Source organism: Catharus ustulatus, chromosome 3 (genome assembly GCF_009819885.2).
Source record: "Catharus ustulatus isolate bCatUst1 chromosome 3, bCatUst1.pri.v2, whole genome shotgun sequence".
In the NCBI taxonomy this organism is placed as follows: Eukaryota; Metazoa; Chordata; class Aves; order Passeriformes; family Turdidae; genus Catharus; species Catharus ustulatus.
Window position 1 is genome coordinate 117,996,838 of NC_046223.1, and position 14,542 is coordinate 118,011,379.

The 14,542-nt window shown below is 41.5% G+C and overlaps 1 protein-coding gene across 2 annotated transcripts in view; it reads left to right on the top strand.

The window, feature by feature from the left end:
• The window catches only part of KIF13B (kinesin family member 13B), a 116,086-nt gene that overhangs the window by 79,915 nt on the left and 21,629 nt on the right, over positions 1–14,542 (top strand). The window contains exons 26-36 of one of the 2 annotated variants that reach the window (XM_033053673.1): positions 1,592–1,621; positions 2,130–2,229; positions 2,546–2,672; positions 3,974–4,029; positions 4,541–4,665; positions 5,776–5,952; positions 7,356–7,448; positions 8,703–8,855; positions 9,762–9,839; positions 10,311–10,364; positions 11,164–11,184. In XM_033053673.1, coding sequence (XP_032909564.1) covers positions 1,592–1,621; positions 2,130–2,229; positions 2,546–2,672; positions 3,974–4,029; positions 4,541–4,665; positions 5,776–5,952; positions 7,356–7,448; positions 8,703–8,855; positions 9,762–9,839; positions 10,311–10,364; positions 11,164–11,184 — 1,014 coding nt within the window. The remainder of the gene's footprint in view (positions 1–1,591; positions 1,622–2,129; positions 2,230–2,545; positions 2,673–3,973; positions 4,030–4,540; positions 4,666–5,775; positions 5,953–7,355; positions 7,449–8,702; positions 8,856–9,761; positions 9,840–10,310; positions 10,365–11,163; positions 11,185–14,542) is intronic. The other variant, XM_033053674.1, reaches the window with a different exon arrangement.

A 14,542-nucleotide genomic window follows, 5' to 3' on the forward strand; every position in this document is an offset into this window, starting at 1 on the left:
TGCAGTTTTTCCTTGACCCACAACCTACAAGTGCCCCTTTCAGCCTGTTCTGTAGGGAAAAGTCCCAGGGGAACATCTTGTCTGCCTCACCTTATTTATTCCCCAGTGAATTCCTGATCCACTGACCCATTCCAGACTCATCCCCCAGAGATGGCAATCCCCAAAATTGTACATTCTGTCAAGAAGAAAGACTTAAACTCAACTTGAGAGAGAGAAACCAGGGAGTTGTGCCTGACACTGATAACCCCCATGGGAAAGAGCCAGAAAATCAGATTTTATGAGACCTGTTGTTTACAATAGGCTTTTGGATTTTTAGTCCCCTCATTATCGTTTCTCTTATCTCAGGTAAATCTCTGGAATGTGAAAGATTTTTCTAAAGACCTTGAACTGAGGAAATGCCTCTTCTCTATGGCTTTTTAATTTTAGCTTAGCTAAGTTTTGGCTTTCATGATTATGGTAGAAAAGTAGGCTCTGGTGGCTCGTTATTGCTTAACTAGATAAGTAATAACTCCTTGAGGATTGGAGCCTTCATTTCCTTTTCCTTTCCCTGCAAGGAGGGGCAGTTGTGCTCTTTGCAAGTGGCTCTGCTTGGGATGAAGGTCAAGAATTAAAAGTGGTGTCAGGCATCAGAAAATAATGGGAATAAAAGGTTGAAGGTCTGCATTGTCCCTCCTGGTGTGTCTGCTGCTCTAATTCCCTAATAATTATAGGAGATTTTTTACAGTTCTTCCAGTCATTTTTACACATCTCAGTTTTGGGTTGGAGCATGTCCAGGGGAGGGAATGGAGCTGGAGAAGGGGCTGGAACACCAGGAGAGGCTGAGGGAGCTGGGAAAGGGGCTCAGCCTGGAGAAAAGGAGGCTCCAGGAGGAATTTTCCTCTCTGGAATTCCCTGACAGGAGGGGACAGCCAGGCAGGATCAGGATTTCTCCCAGGAACAAGGTCAGGATGAGAGGGAACATCCTTAAATTCCACCAGAGGAGCTTCAGGTTGGATTTTTGGAACAATTCCTTAATGGAGAGGGATGTCCAGCCCTGGCACAGCTGCCCAGGGCAGTTGTAGAATCCCCATCCCTGGAAGTGTTCAAAAATCTTGTGGATGTGGCATTTGAGGTTCAGTGCTCATGGTGGTGCTGTTTGATGGTTGGATTCAATGATCTTAATTCAATGATCTTTTCCAACCTCAAAATTTCTGGGATTCTGGGATTCTAAACCAGACTTTGATTTTTCAGCACTGCTGTAACATTCACACTTAAGTCTTAGAGATAAAACAGCATTTTTCTTTGCTGTCCAGGATCAATAGGTTTTAAGCTTTTTCTTTCTTGTATTCCACTTTCTTTCAATTGTTAAGACTTGTAATAGTTACATTACTGTGAGTTTTTCCATTATAATTATTGGATTGTTCTGGTTGTTGTTTAGATGAGATGATAGCAGCAAATCTTTGGGATGTCAGTGTGACCATGCCATTGCTAGACTCAAGACTTTTATTTTTATGTAAGACTGTTAATATTGCTTAAAATACCTTTTGCATTCAGTGTGCTTCCTGCTATCAAAAAAAAAAAAAAAATTACTTTTTTTTGTGTTTTGACCTAGGAAGAAGAAGATGAAATGGACAGTTATCAGGTAAAAATTTAAAATTATCTCCTACAAATGCAAAATTTTTCAGATTAAAGCATATTAGAGGAGGAACTGGATGTTCTTAAGGGGGTTTTGGGGTTTTTTTTAAAGGATATGAGTACATGAAAAAAATTTAAGGGCATATTCATAACAGTGGGGTGGTGTGGGATGGGGATGGATTCCTGCTAAACACTGAGGGGAGTTTCCAGCTCCAGTGGTTAGTGAGTTTTGGAGTAGTTTGGGGGCAAAGAATTCTATAAAATGAAGGGTTTTTTTCAGCTGGGTAGTACAGAAAAAAAAAATTAAGGAGTTGGCAATCTCTTCAGATAAGATGTGGAAAGTTGAAGGGTTTGGATGTGTCTTCCTTATCTTCTGCTTGGGTGTGGGATGAGCAGAAGGGTTGAGAAAATGTGTAAACCACAATCAGGAAACCTTGGCTTTGCTGGGGCAGTATTGAACAACTCTAATGAAATGTATTTGATATGAATATTTGATATTTCCCCCCTGTTTTTAGGACAGGGACTTGGAGAGGCTCCGTCGGAAGTGGCTCTGTGCCTTAACCAAGCGCCAGGAGTACCTCGACCAGCAGCTGCAGAAACTCGTGGGGAAGCCTGGTAAGGAAAATGCTCTTAAAGGGTAATCACAGTGAAAGGATGAGAGATGTGCCCACAGTTTTTATATTAATATGTTGTCAGATTTAGAAGGGATGTTCATGGAAAGCTGGGTCTCTGAACTCAGCAATAATTTGCTTTTTTAGGGGGTGAAGTTAAAGCTGGAGAAGCCTTTATGAAATTGTTGTTTTGGGGTGTTTTTTGTGTGCTGGGTTGTGAGCTGAGCAGGATTTGTTCTGTCATGGGTGCTACAAAGTCAGTGCCACGTGCCAGAGGCACTCAGAGCTGCTCTGTGTCCTGACTCACATCCTGCTTGCAGATAAAACGGAGGACGACGCGGATCGGGAGGCTCAGCTTTTGGAGATGAGGCTGACCCTGACAGAAGAAAGGAATGCTGTGATGGTTCCTTCTGCTGGCAGTGGGATCCCTGGAGCTCCAGCAGAGTGGTAGGAACTTCCATTCCCAGAGGAGGGATGTAAAAATGATGCACAGCCCATTCCTGGCTTTGGATTGTGGCCTTTATTTTTTTTTTTTCTTCTTCCTCAATCTGGCCTCTGCACCCTGCATGAGCAAAGTTGTTAAAATTAGGCCTCTTGCTTAAATTATTTTATCAGGTTGTGTCTTTGAAATCCAGAAATGCTGTTTGGTAAACGATGCTGTTATTGATCAGGGTGTAATTATAACCTTCTGAAAAAAGGAATCAATATTTATTACCACTGCACTCGGCATTTAAAAAAATTAGCTAATATGTTAACTACCTAGTTCATTCACTTAAAAGGCTGCCCTCTCATCATAAAACTGCATCTCCAGGAGCATTTTGTTGCACTCCTGGTTGGAGAACAAACTCTGTTTAGTCAGCAAGTGTTCCATGTAATTTTCTGAACATTAAAAATAGTAGAGAGCATTAGACTGAGGCTGCTGTGCTGGATCAGCTGTGAGCAACCACTGCAGATAAGGATTCAGGCTTGTTTCACCTCAAACTCATCTTCACTTGCTTGCATCTCCCTGAATATCTTCTCTGAGCAAACCTCTCACAGTGTTTATTGGTAGAATTGAGTGTTATGGTATCTTAAAGTGAAGTTTGTCAGAGCTTCTAAAACATAAAAAGATACTAAGTTCTTGTAGGAAACACATCAACTTTCACATCAATGTGTTCCATTAGGTTTGAAAACAGGGGAGCTGCAGGAAACTTGCTCCAGGAAGAATCTGGTTTGCACCAGAGGAAATGTTCAGTATGATTCAAGCACTTTATACATTACATAAAACTCCATCCTCCTCTTGTTCACTATAAATTCATCAGTTTTGGTTCTTCAATATTTGTTTTTTAAGAGTAATAACTGTGTGGAGTGGCAGCATCAGTGTTAGTTTAAAATCTGAGACTGACTTTTCTGATTCCCCATTTCCCTGCCATCTCTAAAGTAGAGTGGTTTGCATTTCATGAATGTGTGTGTCACAGTAAATAAACTTAATTTTGCCATTAGCATTTAAGAGAGAGAAAACACTTCAGAAAGCAGAGGTCAAAGAAGATAATTCTAAGAGGGCTGATATAAGAGAAATACCAATTTGTTTGAGTCTCTTGGAATCTGCAGCAGTAAATTAAAATAAAGAGGTTTGGCAAGGTTATCAATGGTCTGGCTAAAAATTGCAGACTGAATGCAATGTCCTGGGGCTTTGGATCATCAGGGACGTGTGCTGGGTAAATCTCTGTTACTTTAAATGCCACCATTGTCCCTGTCTTGTATTTTAGGACTCCTGTGTCTGGTATGGAAACTCACATTCCTGTTATATTCCTTGACTTGAATGGTAAGTGGTCCTTAAGATTAAGGCAGAGTAATTTGGAAACAAATTTTATTCATCCAGTGTCGTTACAGAATTGAGGCAAGCTCTTAAAATTAACAGAAGCCTGGAATGGAAGGTGGATTAATTGAAGAATTTTTCTGAATCATATTGCTTAATGTTTAAAAAAAAAATATTGTGTATGGAAGGAACAATAGGTTTTAAAATTATCCATTTCATTCTCTTAACTTTAATGCCAGATGAGCTCAGTGCTGAAAATCCACCTGTGGGCAAGGAAGGGGTGTTTGCCACAGGGGGAGATTCCTGCACATTTGAGTCTGTGTCCCCAAATCTTTGTGCACACTCTCTGTGTAGAAATGTGGTTTTTTTGAAGTGGAACAATGCAGGTTTAATTTTGTAAGTGAAGTCTAAGTAGCCAAGCTGGGGATGAAAATGTGAATTCATTATTTGCTGATTTTTTTTAAAAAGAGTGATTGCTTTGTGTTTCCTCACCTTCCACATCCCCTCCTGTTTGCAGCTGATGACTTCAGCTCCCAGGATAACCTGGATGACCCAGAGGCAGGAGGCTGGGATGCTACTCTGGTGGCAGAGGAGGAGGAGGAATTCTTTGAGCTGCAGATTGTGAAGCATCACGACAGTGAGGTAAGGGAAGCTGCAGAGCAGGGAATTTCAGTCTTTTAATTGTTCTTTTTCTATGTCCACAAGTGAAAATAATACATCAGATATGGCATAGAAATGATACAGCACTTGAATGTTCACTTAGCAGTATAACCATGATTTGGAAAAGAGTAAAACTCAAGGATCTTCCTTCATCCAAATCCAGGCATATTCCAAAAGCCTGACATTCAGTTTGTGTTTAACACAGCAAAACCCCTGAGCAAATTAGAGTGCAAAAGCCCCAGCTAAAAAACCAAACAATCTTAATTGCAAACATTTTTATCTCTGCATTGTTACACTCATTATCCTCCATTTTGCCACATATCTAATAGTTTCACAACTTTATAAATTGGTTGGTTTATAATTTCTACTGTTAGGTTTAGAATCTAAGGCTTATTTAATTCCTTAAAGCTTTGCTTCTTTCTCTGAAATTTTTTGTTTTTCAGAGTTTTATTCCTGGTATATTCCTGGTTTATTCCTTTATATCCTCTTAGGGATTTTTTTTTGGTCCTGATTTGTATTTAGAGCCTGGAAATTTGGCTGCCAGGCCAGTTTTCTTAAGGCTTGAAGATAAACCATTTAAATTTTTAGTAATATTTATATTTTAACATCCAAGAAGAAAAATTCCAGCTTTTGCTGTATTGCTAGAAAGGCTTCAGCAAAGTTTTTTCTCAAATACAGACAGGAGAATTTTTGTGGTGTGATGGAAGATTTCCACTGCAATCTCTGGTGCTCTCTGCTTTCTCTTAATAAATTAAGCCAAATGGTCCTGCACTTCTGCATATTTTATAATTTATTTGCAATGATCCTGGGTATTCAGAGATCTTTTTTTCAAGAGGAAATGTTCCAGAGTTTGAGCAAGTTGGCATTTTTAATCCCAACGTCTTCATTTGGCAAACTGATCTTGATTTTTAAATGGCCTCTTCTAAAGTGTGGGGATTTTTTTTCTTCGGAGAAGCCGGCTCTCAGAATTTATGTATTATGTATTTTTGCTAATGATGCTTAATTAATTACAGTTAATTACACACCTAATTATGCTTATTAGAGGATACATTTATTTTTATTTTTTTTTTCCTCCCCCCCTCCCTTTTGCAGGTGAAAGCAGAAGCCTCGTGGGACTCCACAGTCCACGACTGCATCCAGCTGAGCAAGGGGACGGCGGCGGAGGAGAGGGTTTACCTGATTGTCAGAGCCACTGTCCAGCTCAGCCACCCTGCAGAGATGCAGCTGGTGCTGCGCAAGCGCATCTGTGTCAATGTCTATGGCAGACAGGTGCACATCCTGCAGCCCTTCCCACTCCCCAGCACTCACTTTCCCTCTGCTCTCCCCCCATCTCAGCTGGAAGCAGCGAAGCTCTGTGCTGCCAAGTTGTTTCCCTGGTGTCCCTTGTGTTGTGGGTGATGACACAGCTGTTTTTTTAGGGCATCTAAATAAGATAAATTCATTTTTCTCTTCACCCTAAAGTGCTTTCTCACTGGGAAAAGAAGAGTTAATTTCTCATGAGCTCAGAGTTCAACTTTTAAGTTTTTCTCTTCAGTATTTCCCTAGCCCTATATTAAGTTCACACATTGCTGCTAACCATTTGTATTTACACCACCAGTAATTAGAAACCAACCAGGAGTAGTTGGAGGAGAGATCCCTCCTGTTAATTCACCAGAGTTAATCACTCTTGGTCCTTTATGTTTTCCAGCTGCTGCTCTTACAGTAATGTGTAGGTGAGAGAAGGATGTTTGATAAATGGCAGGCAGTGAAGTTGTCATTCCATTTGCAGCATCATGCCCTGAAAATAATATAAATCCTGAGAATGATGGGGGAGGAAGGAGTTTGTTCAGCACTGTCTGAGAATCCAGCCTCCCCTGGCAGTGATAATGACAAAGCAGAAAGCCTGGATTGTTATTCTGGTTGCACATCTGTAGTTAAAATCTGAGCAAAGAGAAGAGGTGTGGTCACACCCAGAAACCCTGTGAGCAACTCCCAGTGCTGGAGGTAAAACCCCAGTTCTTGATGCTTGGTGCCTTTTCTCAGCAAGGGAAGAACAGTGAATTTTTTGTCATGTGGAATGGGAGACTGTACAGAACAGATCAATTGAAGGTGCCAATAATCACAATCGGGTGAAGTCCTCATCAATTCTGTTTTCTACAGATGTAGTCAATGCCGTTTTTTACTTTCACTCCACACAGAATCTTTGGCTTTCTGGCTGTTTTTCTAAAAAACCCTGTCAATAACCTTTCCTGGGAGTTTGTCTCAGCAGCATCTTTGAATGACTCATCTCTGCATTAATTCAACAGTCCAGTTCTTAACCCTGCAAGGCGCCAAGTCAGCATAAACAATGACCATGCCCCTTAAATCATTCTTCATAACGATCTCTTTGGTCAAGAATTTAATGTCTGTACTTGTCAATATTCAAGACAAGTCACCTAGGGCTCTGTCAGGAAAAAAAAAAAAACCACCTCTAAAAGCAGCTGATGCTTGGTGAAACAGTCACCTTGCAAGGAGGGAAGTGAATCCTTCTCTGTATCCACAGTAAGCAAGCAAATTATTTTTTCCAAGTTGAAATCTTTAGCTCTTACATATTTGTTGGTTGGATTTTGGAGTTTGGGCTTTCATTGTGAACTGTATTTATTTCAGCTGAAATCTGTTTAATCCATGTTTTCCTCATGTTTCCTCCCCTACAGGGGTTTGCCCAGAGTTTCCTCCGAAGAATGTCCCCCCGAAGCTCCATCCCTGGCTGTGGAGTCACTTTTGAGATAGTCTCCAACATTCCAGAGGTGAATAAGAAATCAGAGTGTCTCAAACTGCCCAAGAGCCTCTAATTTTGTGGTTTTCCCCCTCATTTTGAGCATGCTGGCTCTTGCTGCTGCCAGCACAAACTGTGGTTTGTGAAAGATGGAGCCTGTCCTTTTACACACTGTGACTTAGCAGCAACCTCTGTCTTATCAGTGTCACTGTGTATTTTGTTGAGTGAGCATCTATTTGCTCAGGTCCTTGAAGAGGCAGTTTCAAGAGAGAGGGAGTTAAAAAAAAAGGAGGAAAAATAGGCAGGTGAAGTGCCTGCTGCAGGGAGCACGAGAATCTGTGGGGAAAAAAAATAACAAAGTGGCTTTTTCTCAGTAATGTCTTTATGCAACTCTTGATTCCTGAGCATATTCCCAGCTAGATGCTAATCCTTTCCTTCCAGAGAGATGCTCCATCAGAGCACTTGTGAAAACATTAACACATGAAGAGCCAAAACTCTGATTGCTGCCTGGCTCTTTCATGTTCTGCTGCATTTTGCACTCTGTGTTGAAATGCTTCTCAAGCAATGTTCCACTTTTTTTTCTTCTTGCAACTCACTTGAAATTTTGTTTCCCTCTCAGGTTCGATAACGCCCCAAATGTGCTCGAGCACTTTTTAATTATGAAATGTCTGAATGCAGCCCTTTTGCTAATTAATGGCAATGTCTTGCTGTGAGACTCTCAGAAAGAACCCAAAAAGCCTCCAAACAATAACCACAGCTTGAGATGTCTGTGACAGCGGCAGGAGCACCTGTGCAGGTTGCATGGCACACATTTGGATCAGAACCTTAGATTGGCTATTAGGAAGAAATTTAGAAAAGATATGAGGAAGAAATTTAGAATAGATAATGAGGAAGAAATTTAGAATAGATAATGAGGAAGAAATTTAGAATGGATATGAGGAAGAAATTTAGAATAGATATGGGGAAGAAATTTAGAATAGCTATTAGGAAGAAATCCTTTTCTCCAAGGAGGTGAGGCAGTGAGGTTCTGGACTCCCCATCCATGGAAGTGTCCAAGGCCAGGCTTGGAGCAACCTGGGATGGGGGAAAATGTTCCTGCCATGGCAGGGGGTGGCACAGGATGTTTTAAAGTCCCTTCTAACCCAAACTGCCCCCTGATTCTCACCTGCCCCTGAGCTTAAGGACGAACTGGTGCCGCGTGGTTGAAAAACGCGTTTTCTCCGTGAGCGATGTGGGAGATTTGGGGTTTGTTTTAAAATGCTGCCCTCTCTTTCTGCCTCCCCAGGATGCTCAAGGGGCTGAGGAGCGGGAGGCACTGGCCAGGATGGCAGCAAACGTGGAGGATGCAGCTTCAGCTGACTCTGAAGCCTACATTGAGAAGTACCTGCGCAGCGTCCTGGCCGTGGAGAACATCCTCACCCTGGACCGGCTGCGCCAGGTCTGCCTGCAGGGCTGCAGCCCTGAGAGCACTGTGTGCATTCCAACATCCTGCTGAGAGCACACAAACCACCAAACACCCCCAGAAACCACCCCAGTGCACACCCAAAGTGGGCCTGTGGCAGAGGTGCAGGGAAGCAGAGATGTCCTCTCTCAGCTCCAGCGCGGATGGGGCTGGGAGTTCTCTGCTCAAGGCTCAATTCTGGGGTGCTTGGTTTGGTTTTAAGGCTGTTCATTGCTAATTCTGCTTCAGGAAAAAGAGTTGGGTGGCCTTAGGTTTTGTTTCTGAAGCTTTAGCAATAGTTTCTGCAGTTGCCAGTAGAATTTTTGTCATTTTGCCCACATTCTACTTTGAATTCACCAAACCATCCTGCCAATAAAAAAAGACATTGATTGGGTTAATTTTAACTACTATAACTTGATCTGTTTACCAGGAAAAATACAGGAGAGAAAAGCATTTATTGAAAATTGTTCTCCTGGATATAAATTATGCAAGCACAAAGAGAAAAGTTATGCAAAACAAGCTGGAGCTTGTGCCTGCCCACTATAAATTCACAGGGAAGTGTGATGCACTTTAAATATTGAAAGCAAGTTTCCTGTCATTTATAATTAGTTTAAAGGATTAAAATAGGAGCTCAGCTAGGAGAGTCTTAGTCTTTGCATATCTCTCATCTCCTAGAATCAAGACTAGCTGCAAAATCTTAACATGTGCCAATCAGCAAAATACCAGATGTTAAAATTTCTCCATTCATAATTTTAGCTGTGTAAACTTTGCAGACAGCAGCCTGTGCCACGAGGCAGCTTAGAAACATTTGACTTGTATAGACAAAGCTATCCTGGGACAATCAGAGCTTTCATTCTTGCCAAATACATTTATTTTCTTTGTTTTGCTCTCTGTGACTGCCAGGAAGTTGCTGTAAAGGAGCAGCTGATGGGGAAAGGAAAACTGTACCGCAGGAGCCTGAGCTCCCCCAACGTGAATCGGGTGAGTTTTCCCTGCTGCCACCTCCAGCAGCTCCACTCTTCATTCTCAGGTCCTGGACTCATGGAATAGAGCAATGAATTTCCTTCTTTTTGACCCCTCTTTGCTATTTTTTTTTTCCTGAATATTGGAGATTTTTCATTTCCTTTCCAAGTTTTTTTTTGTCTTTTTCTTTAGAAAAATTGAAAAAAAAGTTACAAGTATATGCTGAACTAGCTTTGTACCAGAGTTGTGCATAAGAAAAATGAGACTTTTGCTGCCCAAAATTTGGAAAGGAATCATTTGATAGAACTGGTAATCAAACCAGTGTCAAATTCTGGCTCCTCCAAGCCAAGAATTAAATTCTCACCTTTAATTTTGATCCTGCTTTAACCACAAAACTGTTTCTTTTCAGCATTACTAGTCATGAGGCATAGTTATGAATTTTTTAAAGTTCTCTTTAAGGAATAATCCTGCTTCTTTTAACTCTTCCAGCTTTCTGCAAGCCGCCAGGATTTAGCCCCCCCTTATAACCTGAGCAGTTACAGGGTGAGTATCTGCAGATCTCCTGGGGAAACTGAGAAAAAAAGGAAATTACTCCACCAGTGAATAGGAGAATAAATGGGAAATATCTTTGAAATATGAACTCCTGGATCCTTGGGGCAGAAATAGGTTTGGATGTGCTGCTCTGGACCTGTCTGGGGAAGTTCCCAGGTTGAGCATTGTCCAGCTTAAGAGCTCTTCCAGAGCTTTCACCTGGGGGGAGGGAAAAATTCTGGGAGAAGGGAAGAGGTTTGAGTCTGTATGTCAGCTCAAATCCACCTCTAAACAGAGGAAAGGCTGTGAAGAAAATCCCTGACCTCCCAATAGTCCTGAATTTGTGGTGGGTGATAATTCAGCCCATTTCACTCCTTAAAAACACCAGTACAGACCCAAAGCATTTCTTTAAAAGGTGAAAAAATTAAATTTAAGCTTATTTTCCAAAACCTAGATCAACTGAAGGATCTCCTCCTGATAGATATTCTGCCCAGCAAGCGTGGAGTCATTTTGAGGGGGAGAATCTGGTGGTGACAAGGCATTTTAATGCATAATGCAGTTGCACAGAATAATAGAATTTTGATGTAGTGCTCCAGCATTGGTTGCTAAATCTGCTACATCTGATCCATGGAGAGAATGCTAAACTGTTGTGCAGGTGATAAAGTGTTTGTAGCAACTTCTGTTTGGAGAGAGCTGTGGGGTGTTTCAATGTTGTAAGGTTTTTAAAGCAAAAATTAAAGATTAGGATTCTTAATGATTTCTGTTTTTCTCCTCCCTTCCCCTCAATGATTTCTCTCATTGCATGTTTCAGAGTCCAAAGGTCCCAGCAGAGGTAATGCATTAGGTCCACCTAATGAGTGGGATAATAATTTTATCCCACTATAAAGTTGATTTTGCTCACTCACACGCTTTTATTTCCTGCTTTGAAGATGCTGCTGGTGGTGTCTCATTTGCATAGCACAGAGCAAAGGAGTTTTTTTCCATTGAAATGCTGTCATTAATGCAGTGTGAACGGGTACAAAGCAGAGAACTTTTCTCCTTGGGTGCATCTGATGGGTTCTTACAGAGCTGGAGCTGTTCAGTGCCATTTCTCACAGATTTTTGGACAGGGTGAAGTCATCTCAGAAATAACCCCTTCTCAGCTGAAAAAAAAAAAAACCAGACATGAAAGCAAACAAATATCTAAATGTCTGCCAGTGAATATTAGCCTGGAGATGAGATAAATGTTGAGACTTTCAAATCTTGCTCGGGCTTTATGGCTTTTATAGTTCAGTGTGAGCAACTCTTGATTTCTGTGAACAAATAACTTTAAAATAACAATGGAAAACATGCTTTTCCTTAGTTTTGTGTTAGTGCTGTCAGAGGAATGCCCCCTTTTCCCAAGCTTTGGAATTACTGGCAGTGGTTTGCATGAGGTTTTGCAGCTCTTGGCCGTGGCTGTAGTTGCTGACAGAGACTCTGTGCTGCAGGAATGTGGAGCTGAGGTGGTGGAGCTGCTCCCCTTGCTTGCAGTGAGCTTCAACCCAAGGCACTTGTTCCTCAGGACATGGAGGTGCAGCCTCCCCAGCTGGGAATTCCTGCTTTTGGGTGGATCTCTGGTTCCAGCCCACCTTGGGCTGGGCTTGGCACAGCCTGGCTTAGTGGAAGTGGCAGGGAGGTGGAATTAGGTGATCTTGAAACCCTCCCAACCCAAACTGTTCTGTCATGCAATGATCCACTTTCAACAGGAAGGTGAGCAAAAGCTTTTGGAATCCCAGTGAGACATTTAACAAATCCTTTAATGCCCCTTTAGCACACAGGCATCCCAAAGCTCACTGGTCAGATCAGTCCTGGGAATAGCTTGATAGGCAGAGTTTTGGTTAAGCTGGATGCCTTTGTCCCTTGATGAGAAATTTGGTGGCAAAGAAGTCTTCTCCAGCAGTCATGGACTGTTATTTTATTGTTATTTTACCAGGAATTGGGTCTTATTTATTATAATAAGCCAATCCCAAACAAGTGATTTAATGTATCACAGGGAAAAAGCAGTCACAGGAAAAGTAACAGCACCTGAACTGGGTGCAGAATATTGATGGAAGCCCTTGGCACATTCCAGAATATTCCTCTCCTTAACTTTTATTCCATTACTTTACTTCTCTCTCTGTCAATCCTTGCATCCCTGTTGCCTTTACCATGGATTTTTAGCTTTGTGGAAAGGGCTCCAGAGTCTCATTGCTCTGTGTAGAGCACCATCCATGCTGGTAAAATTTGGAATGTGGATGCTGCTCCATTCTCAGAAGAGCCAGGGCTCATCCCCCTGTTGAAAAAATAAAGGAGTATTAAACATTTAAACAAGATTATTATGTGAGTTGAAATAAGAATTAAAGATGGTGTCAATGCAGCTACAATAGGCAGCTCAGGAATTGCAAGAATTAGGGCATGGATTCATCTTGCAGACTTTGGTAGTGAAAACATTGATGGTCACATCTTGAAGAGCTGGAAAAGTCCTTCTGCAGGACTGGAGGTGTGGGATGGGCACATTTTGGGAGAAAAACACCTTAAAGAAAATCCCAGCATGCTGACAGCAGCAAGGGATTCCAGGGAGCAGGGTGAGACACTGAGCTGTGCATTCCTGGGAAATATTTAAGTTACCACTGAGAGTTTTTAATTTCTGAATTTACTTCAGAAGAGTTTTAGGGACTTTAATATTGGCAGCAGGACTGTTCATGGCCTCACCTCTGGGTTCTGTCTTGCTTAAGTGAGAAAAAGGCAAATTTTACTCCTGGCAAATTTTACTCCTGTTATCACTGCAGATGTGATCAGGGCAGAGTGAAGAGTTTGATTTCTCCTTGCACATCAGGTTTTGCAGGGCTATTGAGTGTCTTAGTCTTGATATCAGAGGCAGGGGGTGAATTTTCATGTTCAAGGGGGGCTTTTGTTGGAAATTTAATTTCATTTAATTCAGTTGGATGCTGAATTAAAAAACTGAGTTGACTAAACTGGATGAATCTGAGGCACCTCTGAGGTGTTCTAAATCACATACTGGTGAAAAATATCATGAGTTTCTCTTAAAACACCTCTGACAAAAACCATTTTGTCTTGGACAGACAGCTGTCCTTCCTTTCCCATAGCTGAAAATCCAAGTAAGACAAGATGGTGCCATTCAACCTTCAGGTTTTTCTGGGAACCAGAGGGGTTTTTTTTCAGCCAATTGATACCATGTAGATTGAACCTGAATAATCCTGCTGTTCATGAGAACAAGTGCCTTTTGTCCCAGCTGTGTGTCCCAGCTGTTTGCTTGTATTCCAGTGCTCCATGGTCACCTTTTCCTAACTGCTGAAATAATAAAACACAAGAACTATTCATTTCTCTTACCCAGTGGCTGCATTTTAATGGTCTGTCAACTTCAAGGAAAGATTTGTCAGGTAAAGCCTCCAGATGACTTAGGTAGTGATCATCCCTACCTGCCCTAAAGGTTTTGTGCATGAAATAAATTCACCAGGGTTTTTCATGCATGATGTGTGAAAGAAGGGAAGGCACAGGAGGAGAAGGAGAAGGTGTTATAAAAATAAACCACTCTGCATTAAAACACACCAAGGGACCTGCATTCTTCTGGTGGCTACTTTGATTTGTTAAATTAAATCACTTGACCTCTGTTTGGTCACTTGGCAGAGAGCAAATATATTCATGAAACGATGACTCCTCTGGGCAAATGATTTATAAGCTTCCTCTCTTCCTGAGAAAGAAAAGATTCACAGCACTTAAATAATAATAATAAGAAGAAGAATAGACTTAAAACTTGTAGTGCTGCAGTTGGTGAATGCACATGGGAGAGTGCTGGGTGATATCCAGATGGGAAACTTGGGAACTTCAGCAAGTTAACATAGTCAATAATTATTATTATTTTTATTTTAGTGAGGATGCCATGGGTTATCTTTCATTCCAGCTTAGTAAATTCATTCATGAATTACCTTTTCCCTCAGCACAACTTCCAGTTGTCACCAGTATTTTGTTTCCCAAATGTTTCTCCACCCATTTCCCTGATTAACCTAATTTTGATGGTTTGTTGTCATCTCAGAGTTGAGGATCACAAATCTGACCTTCAGGCTAAAAGCCATGATCTCTACACTCTCTCCAGAGCAGGTGTAATTCAAAAACCCAACATGCCTTAAGGAATAAAGCACACAAATCCTTTTCTCATTCCTGTTCTCAGG